The sequence below is a fragment of the Xiphophorus hellerii genome, chromosome 23, assembly GCF_003331165.1.
Source record: "Xiphophorus hellerii strain 12219 chromosome 23, Xiphophorus_hellerii-4.1, whole genome shotgun sequence".
In the NCBI taxonomy this organism is placed as follows: domain Eukaryota; kingdom Metazoa; phylum Chordata; class Actinopteri; order Cyprinodontiformes; family Poeciliidae; genus Xiphophorus; species Xiphophorus hellerii.
This window is the reverse complement of record NC_045694.1, coordinates 4,370,216-4,385,223: the sequence shown is the minus strand read 5'-3', so window position 1 is coordinate 4,385,223 and position 15,008 is coordinate 4,370,216. Positions and strand designations below refer to the sequence as shown.

Genomic DNA, 15,008 nt, shown 5'->3' with positions numbered 1-15,008 from the left:
TGTCACCGAGTTACGAGGGAGAAGAAAGAGAGGAGGGGGACAGCGAAAGAGAAGGAGAGAAAGTTTGGGTGAGGGGGCGACATAGCATGCTAGACAGCAAGCTGGGGGAAAAAGGAGAAATTATGAAGAGGGTAAACGTGGAGAAGAGATGGGTAACAAATAATCTTTTTGAGAAATGGAATAAACCAGCATCTGCAGTTGCAGTGGGCGATATGGACTTATCATGATATCATGATATGTGACACTATTGTGATAATGATAAAAAAGATGATTAAAAAAATGCTTCATACTATTTTTTAGGTACCTTTATGACTGACTGTGTGGCACAGAATTCATAGCACCACAAATAGAAATATAGTTCTTGAAAAGCATTCCTATTTGAAATAGGTTTTTTCAGGATGCCACTTACTTAAAAAGTGTGATTTATATCACTTAACTGCAAACGGTATCTACATTCAATCATATTTTCCAATTTATTGATATTTACTTATGCTGTCATGATACAGTGGAGATAATAGTAAAAATAATATTTTTGATTATAGAGTCAGTTTTTTAAAATACCATTAATTGGAATTTATTGAGACAACAAAATTCTAAATTTTTATTGCAATAAGAACGTTTTCACAATAAATGATAAACAATACAATAAATGCCCACAGCACCCACACCTAATCTAATATGAAGTCTGGGGAAAAGAAAAAATATAACAGAAAGGCTGAAATGAACAAAGTCTCAACATGCTTGTTACTTACTCAAATTTCTCTATTTCACCCCAATATTTCAAAAGTATAAATACCAAAATTCACTATGGATTTATGGCAGTGGTCAAGGTTTAAATATAATGTACAAAATTCCATACTGTAGGAGATAAGACTGAAAGAAAAGGCAGAACAGAAAGAAGGTATTTGTATTTTTATTGTGACTTATTTTCTAAAAACCATAACTTGTCATATTATGTCTCTCTGAACTGATCATCTTTGCTCATTTCACTCCACCAGTTTCGACTCGTGGCAGGTAGGCTGACAGATTTACAGGTGCTTCTCATGTCCTGCCTCCAAATGAAACACACACACACACACACGCCCCCACACGCCTACACACACAGGAGCAAAAGCTGTCTGGTTGTGTCAACAGATCTGAATCCGCACTGGAAGTCTGTGAGCCACTTCATTGATTAAACACAGCAGGAAGTAAAGTCCAATAAATAACATTTACAGATCTGCAAGAAGTGCATTTCTCTAAATGGTGAGTGGCCTTGAGGCACAGGTCCAGTCCTGCTTCAACCAATGTGAGCTGGCAAACAGAAGAAGTAGCTGGCACTCGCTGAGCACATATGAAAAATTGATATTCATAAAAGCGGAGAAGAAAGCTCAATCAAAGTAGAAAAAAAACAGAATTGAGGAAAACTGCCAGCTCTACTGGCAAAGAAATAACTGATAAGGACAAATTATTATTTAGTGCAGACTGGAATTAGGCCAAGAAGACTAAATACACAAACAGTGCAAGTGCAGCACAATGATTCAATGAAAGATTTAGACATGATTTAAATAAATTCTAAAATATGTTTTATTTATCCCAAAGGGAAAATAAATGTCTTAACTCATGTCATCAGAGTATCTTCAAATTGTTGCTGTAAAGGGTGATGTTGCAGGAAGGATCTATGGTAGCAGTCTGTGTTGCAATGAATCTGAGGAGGCCTCTAACTAAGGAAACTCATAACAATCAGCTTAATTTTTGTGCAGCAGAGGTGATATTTCACAGTAACGGGCCCAGGATGAACCCAGCAGTTGTTGGCAAGCACTGCTAATCCACCTCAACTGCTTTTGCCACTCCTCTTAAAACTCTTCCAACTCCAATGGGATTTTTTTTAATTTATTTTGAAATCGAACATCCAGACACAGCAAGATATTTGGATGGTTGCAAGCTTGCAGAAAAACATCATGGTTAGCATAAATAAAGACGTGAAAACATAAACCTGTGTGGAATTAATATAGATAATGTGCTTCTCTTAAGGAGTTACTGAAATAAACTGTAAATTATGAAAAAAGTATAAATACTTTGAGCAAATTGAATTACAAAAATGATTATGATTATGAAATTTACAGGAATATTTAACACATTAAAGACCTGTTATTGTTATTGCATCAACCTTCCAGAACCTGTGGGTCTTCTGGTCCCTGTCTGTTCCTGTCTCCATCCCCAGAACTAGAACCAAACACGAAGCAGCACTCAGCTTCTGTGCAGCACAAATCTGGAATATACTTCCAGAAAACTGCAAAACAGCTGAAACCTTTTGTTCCTTTAAATCAAGGCTAAAAACTCACCTGTTTAGAGCTGCTTTTGAACCTTAAAAAATGGAACATTAACCAACATATATGATGTATATTGATGATTTTGATTATGGCACTCGACAAAATGTAATGTTTATTACTGGTTCCTCAATTCTCAATTGACTTTTTATTTTTGTTTTTTCAGCTGATTTGTTGCTGAAATGTGCTTTACAAAAAAACTTGACTGATTGATTTCAGCTGATACCTGTAGACAAAGTTAAATTAAAGTGCAACCTGTCACTGATGACAAAAAATGTGTGGTGAACTAACTGGGTATAAGGCCTGCTGCCCTTTTCTTAGCTCCATCCTGCAAATGTCATCTTTCCCTGGTTTAGCAGGAAGCACGCTGCATATTTGGCCTTCCCCATCTGCCGTGAAAGAGCACAATGAAATGTTTGTGTGCCTCCGGTCCATGTCCTCTACCCCCAACCCCCAGTCTCTTTCCTTCAAGCCACAGATGTTCCCTGTGCCATCCCACTGAAACTCCTCCGGACAACACTCTGTTCTGTGTTCTCTACTGGTGAAAAGCCACACAACTCTGCAAACACTGCATGGGAACCGGTGCATTCATGCAGACTGTTTCGGATGTTTGTTCCTTCTATCATGCATGAATCACAGTGAGATGTCAGAGGAGAGAGGCGGTAGTCGCATAATTAACATTGACCGCCGACATGATTATGAATTTGTCACACAAACGGGAAGAAGCTGTTTGAGATTATTCTTTTTAAAGGAATACCGAGAAAGGACAAACTGTACCTTCCTCTTTCGCTGGCCAGAGCATCGATCTCATCAAAGAAGACGATGGAGGGAGCGACGGCCCTTGCTTTCCGAAACACCTGCGAGCAGCGTCAGCAACAACGGAAGAGGCAGAAGCAGGACAAATGTTTAACAGGACAGATGAATCATCCGAGACACAAACATGAAGAGGAAATACAGCCATCATTAACCTCAGAAATCACACCGCAGGTCGTCCTTTAGGACGTCAGAACTGAACCCGTCAGGGCTCCACAATTCAGCTTGGGAACACAATGATCAGGAAGGATTTTGGTGTATAAAAATAGCCAAACACACCGCTAAAAAAAGTATTCAGACTCAGTAAACTGTTCTAAGTGTAGTCAGGTTAAAATCTAATTTTATTAGCCTTTTATATGATGGACCAACATAAAGCACACACTGCATAAATAAAAATAAAAATAAAAATCTGAAGATATGTAAATAAATAAATCCAGCAAAAACTTTTGCCTGTGTTAAATTTATCCTCATAAATCCAGATCATCTGTTTCTGGCTTCAGAGGTTCTTTAAAGAACATCAGTGAAGAACCTGTGTCAGGAAGACCAAGGAACCCAGCAGATGGGTCAAGAAGAACATTCTGGATGGGTTATAACAGGTTATGGAACAAAAACGTTATCCCAAGATTTAAACATCTCAAAGAGCTAAATTCAGCCCATCATCTGAAATTGAAGAGGAACTTTTTTAGACAGGACTGGCCTCCTTATCAAATGTTTTTAAAACTTTCTGCCAAATGAACACAAATACTCGAGTTAAAAAAGTTTTTCATTTTAACTGTAAACTAAACATGTAATAATTTACTAAAACAAAGATTTTTACCAGTTTTTATACGAAATCAATCTGTAAATCACCCTGTGATACTTTACTTATACATTATCCCTTACTTCCTGGTAACTTCTGCCAGTTATTTCTGCCAGCGATGGAGATATTTTGCAAAGAAAATCTGCAGAAAAAAGTTTCTTGATGCACAAAGCATCAACATATCTGAGCGACCGACATATCTTATGTCGGTCGCAGCAGTTCTATCTCTTTCAGGCCTCATTCTAAGGAGTTGAGTTATACTGAGTTATCTCTGTAGCTATGCTGCTATAATCTTAGGCTGCCGGAGGACAAACTGACCACTTTTTCTCACTTTTGTCTTCTACTGCTCCCCAAATTCACAGTATCTGCTGTTATTTCAACTGTTAACTTTATGTTTTCTCTGTTATATCTCTCTTTATAGAAGCTACACCTGGTCTGGTATTCAGTTTGGCTGTGATGCCTTTCTGGTTTATTTCTTCTGTTTCTTTTGTTTGTGTCTGTGTGTCTGCTCACAGACAACATTTGTATTAAGCCATGCTCTGGTTCTGGTGGAGGTTTCTTCTTGTTAAAGGGGACTTTTTCCTTTCCACTGTCGCTACATGCATACATCAATGACCCAACCCAAACGATTGTTGCTATGCGTTCGTCCAGGAGTGAAAACTGCAAGTCAATGATTCAAAGGGATCTGCTGGGTTTCCTTGCACAGCAAATGTTTTAAACTAATTTGAATAATAAACTGAGTTTAATTTACTGTTTGACAATGTGACTGCATTGAAATATTGAAATAATTATTTTTTCTTTTTGCAAAGTTTCTTGAGATGACATTTGTTGTGAAATGGCGCAACATAAATATCAAAACCTGATTTGAACTGAATTGAACATAAAATCCCCAAAAAATAAATTGAAGTCTTTGGTTCGAACATAATAAAAGGGTGTGAATACTTTTGCAGGGCACTGTAAGGAAGGTTTAAAGAACTTACCTCTCGAACTGCTCTTTCAGACTCCCCAACATACTTGCTCAGTAATTCAGGACCCTGAAAGAATAATGTATGTAGAACAGAGTTACTCATTTTATAACAGCTACAACTTAACGAGTATGATTGTGTTATTATGAATTTAAACAATCTAAACTTCTTCTACATTAGGACCTTTGACAAAAGACAATCATGTCTTTTTTTAAATGGCCAAAATCCAGAAGTGAAATTCTGAGTGACAACTGAAGCATCTGCTCCTTGAACGCAGCAGATCAAACAGAGAGACGGTGATCATCAAGTGTGCGGCACAGCAGGACGTGTTTTGTCTCTTTGTGTGAAATTTTTCCGCTGCTCACTGTACGCTGTGTACCGTTTCATGTTTGTATGTAACACATGTGGCTCACTTGGCAAAGATGCACATTTTCCACTCTGTGAGCATTAAAGTAGCACATCTGCTCGCACCATGGTGCAACTTCTCCTGTTATGAATGCATTCAGGCACATCAAATAAAATCAGATATTCGGGAAGATCTAAGGCATAAAATAGAAGGTTTGTGCTCACAACAGCTTCATAAATATAACCTGCAGCCATATTTGTCAAAGCTGTTGCATGGCTTTCAAGTCCAATGATGAAAGCTTTTTTTTTCCAAATTTTGTTAAAAGAAATAACAGAGGAGGACAATAAAATGAGGGGGAAGCAGAACAAACATTTCCCCAGAAACTTACTGCTATGTCTGCTGTTAACATTGTACAGGATGACCCAAGCCAATCCAAATCTGTCATTTCTGGTTTCCAGTGGAGGGCATACCTCCTTCATATAGAACCACTACAGGGTGTAGATCCTAAAAACAGCACCTAGTGTTGAAAGCATTAAAAGCATTGAGTCCTGCAGTTCCTACATCAGAAAGGAGAGGCTCTCTGGAAACTGAATCTGGTTCCTTGAAAATGCTCTGCAGCTTATGAGACCAAAGTGTTTAATTGTCCTACAAAATTCTTCAGAACCCAAGGTACCAGAACAATGTGCTGAACAGATCATCTGCTTTTTGCCAGCTACTAAACCCGACTTCCAATAGTCTAATGAAGAGAGTCCTTCAATCAGTTGTAGCATTGAAATTGTAGAATTATTATATAAATTGTCATAATTATTTTTATATGTTGTAAAAACTGTTATTTTTCTGCTTTGGCCTCCTTTTAATCAAAAACATTAAACTATTCAGCTTTTCCTCACATAGAAGGTACGCCTGGTAAAGTGCTTTTGTGTTTGGTCTTTCTGTTGGATAGAGCTGTGAGCAAAGCTTTGCTACCTTTGCTTCTATGTTTAGCTTTGTGTCATTAATATAAATATATGGATAGAGTTGGGATAGAGAAGCTCTGAGCGTTAACTTGCAAAAAGTTCAGAAAACAACTATCATAGAAAGTACACCAGGTTCTGAGATTGTGTTCAACTGTGTATCTTATTTTTATGAAGCCAGAGAAAGAGATTCACCAGCATTAACTCTGTGTACACACTGTTTTTCTCCTCCATAGAAAGTACTCCTGGCTCAGTGAATTTATGGTATTCTCCTTTCTGCTTCAACACCTGCTTAGCTGTACTGAAATAAAGTTTTTGGGCCAAAGTGACTTGTTGTGACATCTGTTGTGAAATGACCCATTTTATAAATAATATGAATTTAATTAACTCAGAAAATTTCAGCAACAATTGTTTAAATGTGTTGGGGTTTCACATTTGATTGCAAACATAGCTTAACAATTTCTTCTCTGCAACTTCTTCCTTTTATATATTTTAAACTTTTAAACTCTTGGATGTTTGCCTCTCTCAGAGACAAACATCCACTCAGTCGTTAGAGGAACTTCCTCCACTGCAATCTACTCTTTCATCGCCTCTTAGCTGATGGACGAGACGACACTTAACTTCCAGCCCTTTTGTCTCCTGCAGTAAGTGTGTAGGTTGACTCATTATTCCCAAGCTGCTCGTTTCTTGGTAGAGCTGAGGCTTGGATGTGGTGACTTTTAAAAAACACCAGGCAAGATACGAGGTGTGTGTGCGTGTGTGTGTGGGGGTGTGTTGGCGAGCAGGTATGCATGTGCGACCGTGAGTGTGTTTGAGTGGCTGAAGGGAGGAAACTGAAATTGACAAGATGATAATAGGGCTTTTTTACACAGAGGAAATAGGCTGAGCCCTCAAAGTATCCACATTTAAATCAGGATAATGTATCTGTGTCAAAGCAACCGCCGCACTGGAAAAATCTGATACTGTTATTGCAGATGGTTGAGAGCGGCTTTCAGCAGCAGGGGCAGGATGTTTTTTATCCCGTTTCAAAGAGCAGATTCTCTTGGTGATAACTTTAAACTGGCTGCAGAACCTCACAGCACAAATCTTTGTTTAAGTAACACAGGACCCTCCGCGCTTAGCGGCACCTCAACTAGAGATTTTATTAAACTAATAGATTTTTTGTATAGGTGACCAACAATATCTATGACATCAACCTAACCAAAAAATTTCAGGATTCGTTTTTAAGTTGCATTTTTCTGTGGAATGTGACCACAAATTAATTTTGGAAAATTTGCTTATTCTCTGATTTTTCTTTTATTTTTGAATATTTTAGATTACATCTAAAATGCAGCTTGTTAAGCTCAAATTGGTCATTTCAGCTAAATAAATACGCTACTTGTGACCCTATTGGCCAACTTTTGCAAAACAACCAATCCAGGAGCATCGTTCATTTTCCAATCCTTGGCACTGATTGGCTGTGCAATTATGGCATTTTTATGTTTGAACTGTAAAATAGGCAGTTAAAAGCAACTTTAGAGGAGGTCACACGTATTTGTGGATTTCAGCTCATAGCCAGATACCAGGTGATCTGAGCCACCTTTCAAAATGGGAAAGACAACATGATTTTCAACAGAAATGTTTGTTAAATCTTCAGAAATTGGGAAGTGGGTGTAAAAAAAGTAACTATACACCTAAACATGTCCATATGTACAGTCAGAGTAGCAGATGAGAACTTTAAAACAACTTGAACTGAGACAAACAAAGGCTGAAGAAGAACTGTAGCAGAGAGCTGCTGCTAGGAACGGCCATTTTTGGTCACCAAGTCTCCACAGCCACCGTTAAGATTTTATCTACATCCCCCATCAGAAATGCAGACATGTACAGTTTTGTGAACCACTGCAGAATCTTTACCTGGAACGGCTTGCTTTTGTCAGATAAAGCTTTGGGGTCTGGTGTAAAACAAGGGCTAATTATGTGGAACAGCACCTCATAAATATAACTATGGTAGATTATATGTAATGCTGTGTGCATGTTTCTATTTCTAATCAAATATTTCTGTCTGTGGATGCTCCAACCTTCTGAAATATTAAAAGAGAAGACTAAGAGTGTTTTCACGCATGATAGTCCAGCAGACTTGGTTCGATTGGGGACCAAAGTTGCCACATTGGTATATTTCCAGCTGCTGCGGTTCACTTTCACATTACATTGTGTCAAATCAACCAAACCATTTGAAACACCTCTTCCCCTCCTCACCTGTGGAGGCGCTGAATCATGAGCCTCCATGATTCAGCACAACTGAACTTCCTTCTTTACAAAATGTAAACAAAAATTAAGTTGCATCACATTCTAGTGGTTGTAGGACTTCTCTTTTGTTGTTGGTAAAAGACCACCAGTCATTTCTCCTGCTAGCTCTAGACTTTTGCGTTTGTTTTGGCTGTATTTGTCAAGAAAATACTTTGCACTATAATCCGCTTCCTGCTTCTGAAGCTTGCATCCACATATACATTCAAACCTCGCCAGAGTTCACTTCAGCTGGTTTTTAGCTGGACCACAGTTTGGTTTTTGGTCCAGATCAGAGTTTGGTTGCACATTCTAACCTCCCCAAATGAACCAGACTTTCTAGACGGACAAACTAGAGTTTGATTAGAGCAGACTAAATGAACATGAAGCTACCGCACATTTCATTGAATTGTGGAGAAAATAGGAGAAAAATCACCCTGCTTCACTGAGACAAAAGGAGGGAGGTCACGGCAGAACTGGCTTCTGACTTAATGATGCCAGTTGAGAGCTTCTGTCTGGACTTCCTGTCTTTTTCTAAATATTCACCAGTCAACAATTCAACAAGGCGATCAATCAACATCTGTCGACATGTCCTGAACGAGGGGGGAGCTGGCAGAGAGGACGGGGTGATGAATGAGAGAGGACAAACATTGGGTCAAGGGTCAGAGGAAGAAACTCTCTGCAGCTGTACCACCTTCAGCTCTTTAGGAAATCATCACCACCGGATCAACATCTCTGGGATTTTTTAATTTAATCTGAAATTTTAAGGAGTTTATAAATGTGCCAAATTTTTTATAAATGTACATAAAACGATGCACATGTCTTGAGGCATTTCTCAATTTATTTATGGATGCTTTGTTTCAAAGTTTTTTTGTACACCAAATGCTTATTCTCCTCATTGTCATTCACTTTTTAAGTATGCCCTTCACAAACTGCACAGTGTGCTATTACAGGCCACCACAAGGATGGTTTTCCCCCTATAACTGTGTCTTACTCTGGTGGTCAGCTGTGTTCCTTTTTCCTTTGGGGCCCAAGACCAGACAGCAATTCAATTTTTTCATGAAGTTGTTGATGTAATAGTTTGGTAAAGTCACCCACACTTTTATGAGACATGTAGCAATAACGGATTTTAAATTAACCAAGAAGCTGATCCAGACTGCAATGGGAGAAAGAGGAATGGAGTTCTGAGCAATCAATTTTTAATCAAAGATTTCAAAACGACTCAACTTCATAACTTTCACATAGTCACTTTTAATGTTATGGATATATCAGCAACAAATTTTTAATGAATTTTGCATATGCAGACTTGTGTGTTTAAGAAGAAACAGAAAGGATATTCTACAGTCGTCATTTCTGATTATTTCACAACAGTTACACTCTGAAACAGAATAAAGATAATTTCAAACTCAAAAATAAAATCCACTGATTTTATATAATTAATGTCCTCCTGTCACAAACATGCAGCATGCTGGTACTATTTAATCTAGACATGGAAGGAGAATATTTCATACTAAAATGCTGTAAATTCCCCAAAATAGATGATAGAATCCCTATTACCTGATTAAGGGAGGAAAAGCAACACAATTTGCATGACGAATGTTAAACTGCAAACGCAGAGACTGAGAGACAGCACAACAAATCATCGGTCCTCAGACTAATGGCTGACTCATCTGCACAGTTTTGGCAGAACATTCAATCAGGAAAATGATATGCAGAGGCACATCTGTAAAACATTATGTTTTCATTTTTATGTATCCCATTAAAGAAGAGAAAAGCAGCAAGCTTTGGTACCATTTTTGATTTTGACTAATCAGCAAAGTAATTTGATAACGTTTGGTCAACCCAGAGTGATAGAAAAACAAACAAAAAAAAAAACTTTAATGTAATGGTGAAAACTTACTTTAATAGCCAGAAAGTTGAGCCCACTTTCATTAGCCAAGGCTTTGGCTATCATGGTTTTGGAGCAGCCTGGTGGCCCATACAGCAGGACTCCTTTTGGTGGTTGGATCCCCATGCGGGTAAAGGCCTCGGGGTGCCTCAGGGGCCACTCCACGGCCTGTTTCAGTTTCAGCTTTACCTCTGCCATCCCACCAACATCTGACCAGCACACCTACACAGATGAAGCAAAGGAAACCTTCAACAAAATGCAAGATGATTAATCAGTTAAGTTTATTTGTATAGCACATTGCAGCAACAAGGCCGTTCAAAGTGCTTTAAAAACACAAAAATTAACAAATAATAATAATTAAAAAACAGCCATAAAAACATCACACAGTCACAAAATGAGAAACTAGTAATAAACGTTACATTTGTTGAGTGCCACCATCAGAATCATTAATGCACATCAGATATGTTGGTCAATGTTCCAGTGATCAAAAGCAGCTCTAAACAGATTAGTTTTTAGCTTTGATTTAAAGAAACAAAAGGTTTCAGCTGCTTTGCAGTTTTCTGGAAGTTTGTTCCAGATTGTGCTGCTTCTCATTATTTGAGATATTATCTGGTAAATAAGTCAGAAAATGGATTACAACTATTTAGAATAGTGGAAATAAAGAGGAAAAGACTGTTTAAATGGTAATAAAAAAACAACATCTTGAACATGATAAACAACAGTCAATTCCAACAAAACAGTCAGATGTAGTGTGTGGAGAAGCAGATGTGGAAGAGACGAGCATTATTTCACAGAATCAGAATCCAGCAGGTTCACTGAGGTCAAAAAACATGCAATCAGGAAAATGAATCTGTTTTACATTGGAGGAAGGCAGCAGGAAGAGGTCAAGCTCTAATAAATAATCTTCATTCCAATAATGTGCTGAAACGCACTCCAGTCCTTCATGCACTGCTAATCTGTGGCAGTTTGAAGCAAACCCATCACCAACAATAAACGCAACGAATAAAGCCAATTCTGTTTGTGCGCAGAAATGCTCTAAAGTAACCCATAAAAGGCCCTCTTTTAACTTTGGGATCACATGAGTAAACTGCAAGGAATCTCAAGTTCCTCCAAGAGTGGGCTGAATGGAGCAGAGGAGAAATATAAAAGCATATTTGGAGGGAGATGGAGGAACCGAGGGCTTGGATTGAATCAGGACGGAGTGAACAACAACAGAGCCAGGCTGCCAACAGCTGTCTGTCTGACAGATGGAAGGAAGGAGGGAGGGAGGAGAGGAAGGAGAGAGTCCGGCGGAGAACAACCGGAGGAGATAAAGCAGATAAGCAGGAGAGAGCTTCATCCAAAACCAGCTAACGTCTCTTTTTACCCTTCCTGTCTCACATTCCTCCTTCTTTCCTTTCCGTACTGTTCAGTTTTGTCCCACTCACAGTTGTTTTAACCTCCTCCTCTACATTCAGCCCATCCACTCAGCCTCTCTGCTCCATATCCTGTTTGATCTGCTCTCATATCCTCTCTGCTCTTCTTGTTTGTTATCTGTTGTATCTCAGCATCACTGCTTTTCTGTCCTCCCACACTTGGCTTTATCTTATTACACACGCAACGGAAGGAATCAGGTTTGGCAGGAGAGTCAGAGAGGCCGTCTAAGAAGGTCAGCGATCAGATAGTTTCCCTTAAATGGATCTTTAATTATTCATTGTTTTTTTGGGGGGGGGGTTTGTCAGTTGAAGTCAGAACAAAATGAAATCCAGGTGGGGAACCCAGATATGCTGTATCTTCTGATTAGATGAACTGTACATACATACTTTCACTTTAACCCTTTGTGGCCCCTTCATTTTTTCATTAAGTTTCTGCTGTACTTCATTAATTTGTTTAGTACTGACTAAAGTCTGTTTTAACATGTTGTTGGCTCTTATAAATAAGTTAGATTTGGCTGTATAAATAAAGGCAAAATAAAATAAAGAAATAAATTTTATGCTCCCCTTGTGTTCCTGGGACATAAAACAAAAGCTCCTTCATAGACTCCCATGGAAATAAAATATACAACAATATGTCATCATATATTTTATTACTAACTCGAGTCCTCACCACACATAAAAATCAATTTTCTGAATTTTAAAGTCTTTAAAGACAGTTTTAATGATAAAAGTTTCTCTCCTTAAAACAAACACCAAAATTGTATTTATTTCTTTGGTCTGACAATTCCAGATATTCACAGTGCCTCTATTGGTCTTCATGTCAAAAAGAAGCTTAATTAAGGATTACCATAGAAATGTTATGTAGGACCACGTATTTTGCCATTTAATTTATGAATGCAATGATTATCTTCAGTCCTCGCTATTCATAGCAAATAGTCATGAATGTTATGACATTTATTTTTATTCCTTTTCCGTGGAATTGTGAAGTCATAGTCATTAGAGTGCATAAGAACTTCTGCTCTTGACACCACTTTGTTAAAAATGTAAATTCTGTTGCGACACCTCCAGGCACTGCAACCATCTTCTGATGTCTATTTATTTCTCATTTTGTACTATTTATTTCTTTATCTTTGTATATTGTGTATATACACATAACCTGCATCTTAACTCGAGTCGAGCAAATCTCAATCTCGTTGTAATCTGTTGATGACAATGACAAATAAATTTTATCTTATCTTATTAGGCTGTTATTTTCTATTTTGTATGCAAAATAATAGATTTACAGTTCATGAGAAAATCCTTTAACTACCTGGAAATAAAAATAACATTTTGAAGGAATTTCAACACAAGGGAATAAAAAATTAATAAAAGTAGAAATCAAATTGCAATGGAAATGCTATTCAAAGATGGGTTTAATGGGACGATTAAAGGGACACAGATTGCTTTAGGATTGTACGGGTGAAATAAAAACAACACAAATTAAAAGCTCCCCACAAAATATAAAATTTGAGCACTTTTTATGCAAGACACAAAGTCAAAGTTATCAAAGAATATTCCAACAGTAGGGTTAGGATTCAGAAGCTATAAGAAAATTCAGACCTCTTTACTAAAACACTCCTAAATAAAATCTTATGCAGCCAGCTAGTAAAGAGTCCACCTGTGAAATTTAGTATCAGCTTCCTGTTTCTTAAAGATTGATCAACACCATTTAAAAGATGAACAGAAAGTTTATCTCCATGGAAACAAAGTATGCTGTAATTATATGTATTTTATCTCTTTTGTTTTAGCTTGGTCCTCTCATTAGCTCTGGATCACATGATCTAAATGCTAAATGCCAGGGTTTATAACTTTATCCCCTCCCATCTGTTTGACTTCCTCCTCCCTCCGCCCCACCAGCCCACAGAGGTAACACATCCCAGGCCACCGGCGCCGTCTCCGGGGAGCGAAGCACCTAATGGAAACCTGGCATCTGGCCACATACTGTAAATACCGAACGATTTATGGCCAGCTCTGAGCCAGAAGGAAAGAAATGCACGGAGCGACACGGGGTGTGGAGGAAGAGGGGACAGGCGGAGAGATGGACCAGACGCAACCCAGCAAATCAAAAGTACTAATCTAAAAGCCCAGACAGAGAGAAAATGGAATAAAAACAGGAGTAGAGGGAAAAACGTACTGGGAAGCAGGATTCAGCAGAGAGGTTAGGGAATCAGATCTACACAGATAGAAGTTATGACTAAAACGGCAAATTTGGAGTAAAATTTAAAAAGAATAGCATAGACTATAGCTGTGAAATATTATTGATGTTAATTTTGCTAAATTATAAGGGAATCTCCACTTAAAGCTACAGAAAAGTTAAATTTATCAGTAAATCTGCAATGAAATAATTTATTACAGGTTTTTAATAATACATTTAAACTATTTTTGCAGCGTGGAATAGTCTTGCAACAAACTTCAAGTATTATGCTTTGCTTTTATTGTGGATTTTCTCAAATAGATAAGATCAAAATCATACTGAGAAGTAAAAATATGTATCTCCCTGGACCTATAGGGCTACACAATGTTAGAACATCTTGTAGACGAAAATATTGAGAGATATAATGATGACAATATCAGTTATGATATAAACCTATTGTCTTCCTTTTTTCATCCTCATGCTGTTGACTTGAGTACATTTGAAAAATCTGGAGTCACCCAACTTTTTTCATTACACAACATATGCAATATGCCAGTGCCAGTTAGACAAATCCTAGTGTAATGCAACCACCACCGTGCTTGATAGTTGGTGCACTGCTCTTAGGTTTAAAAAACTAACTTTGACATGAATTAAGTTGAATTTGAGACAGAAAACCAACCAACTTAAATAAAGTTAAATAAGCCTGTTGCTGGCAACATAAACAATGTGGTTGAGCCCAGGAAAGATCCAAAACTTATTAAAGGGGCTCTTTTGGGATCTAGAGTTGTAACTTGTTTTCTTTGCTTAACAAAATAAAAATAAAGCATCAAAATCAATGTTGTTGACAATGTTTGACAGAGTAAATGCTGTAAAAACCAAATCAAAAATATTCTACTTTCTTGTTTATCTTTGTTAAATACTGCATATTTTGGAGTTTCCCCTTAAATAAAATTGTAGGTGTTTTTGGACAAGTGGCAAAAAATAAATAAAAAAATCAATAAATGTAGAAATCAAGACTGATACAGAAGCCTAAAGGTTGTCAAAAGTCAGCCTAAAGATGTATTTTTGTGAAAAGTAAAAACCAT

General features: G+C 37.6%; 1 protein-coding gene across 1 annotated transcript in view; it reads right to left on the bottom strand.

The window, feature by feature from the left end:
* The window catches only part of afg2a (AFG2 AAA ATPase homolog A), a 112,994-nt gene that overhangs the window by 76,382 nt on the left and 21,604 nt on the right, over window positions 1-15,008 (bottom strand). Inside the window, exons 11-13 of the mRNA XM_032555555.1 lie at window positions 10,348-10,557; window positions 4,902-4,955; window positions 3,087-3,166 (exon numbers count right to left, since the gene is read on the bottom strand). Of these exons, the coding sequence (XP_032411446.1) occupies window positions 3,087-3,166; window positions 4,902-4,955; window positions 10,348-10,557 (344 nt within the window). The remainder of the gene's footprint in view (window positions 1-3,086; window positions 3,167-4,901; window positions 4,956-10,347; window positions 10,558-15,008) is intronic.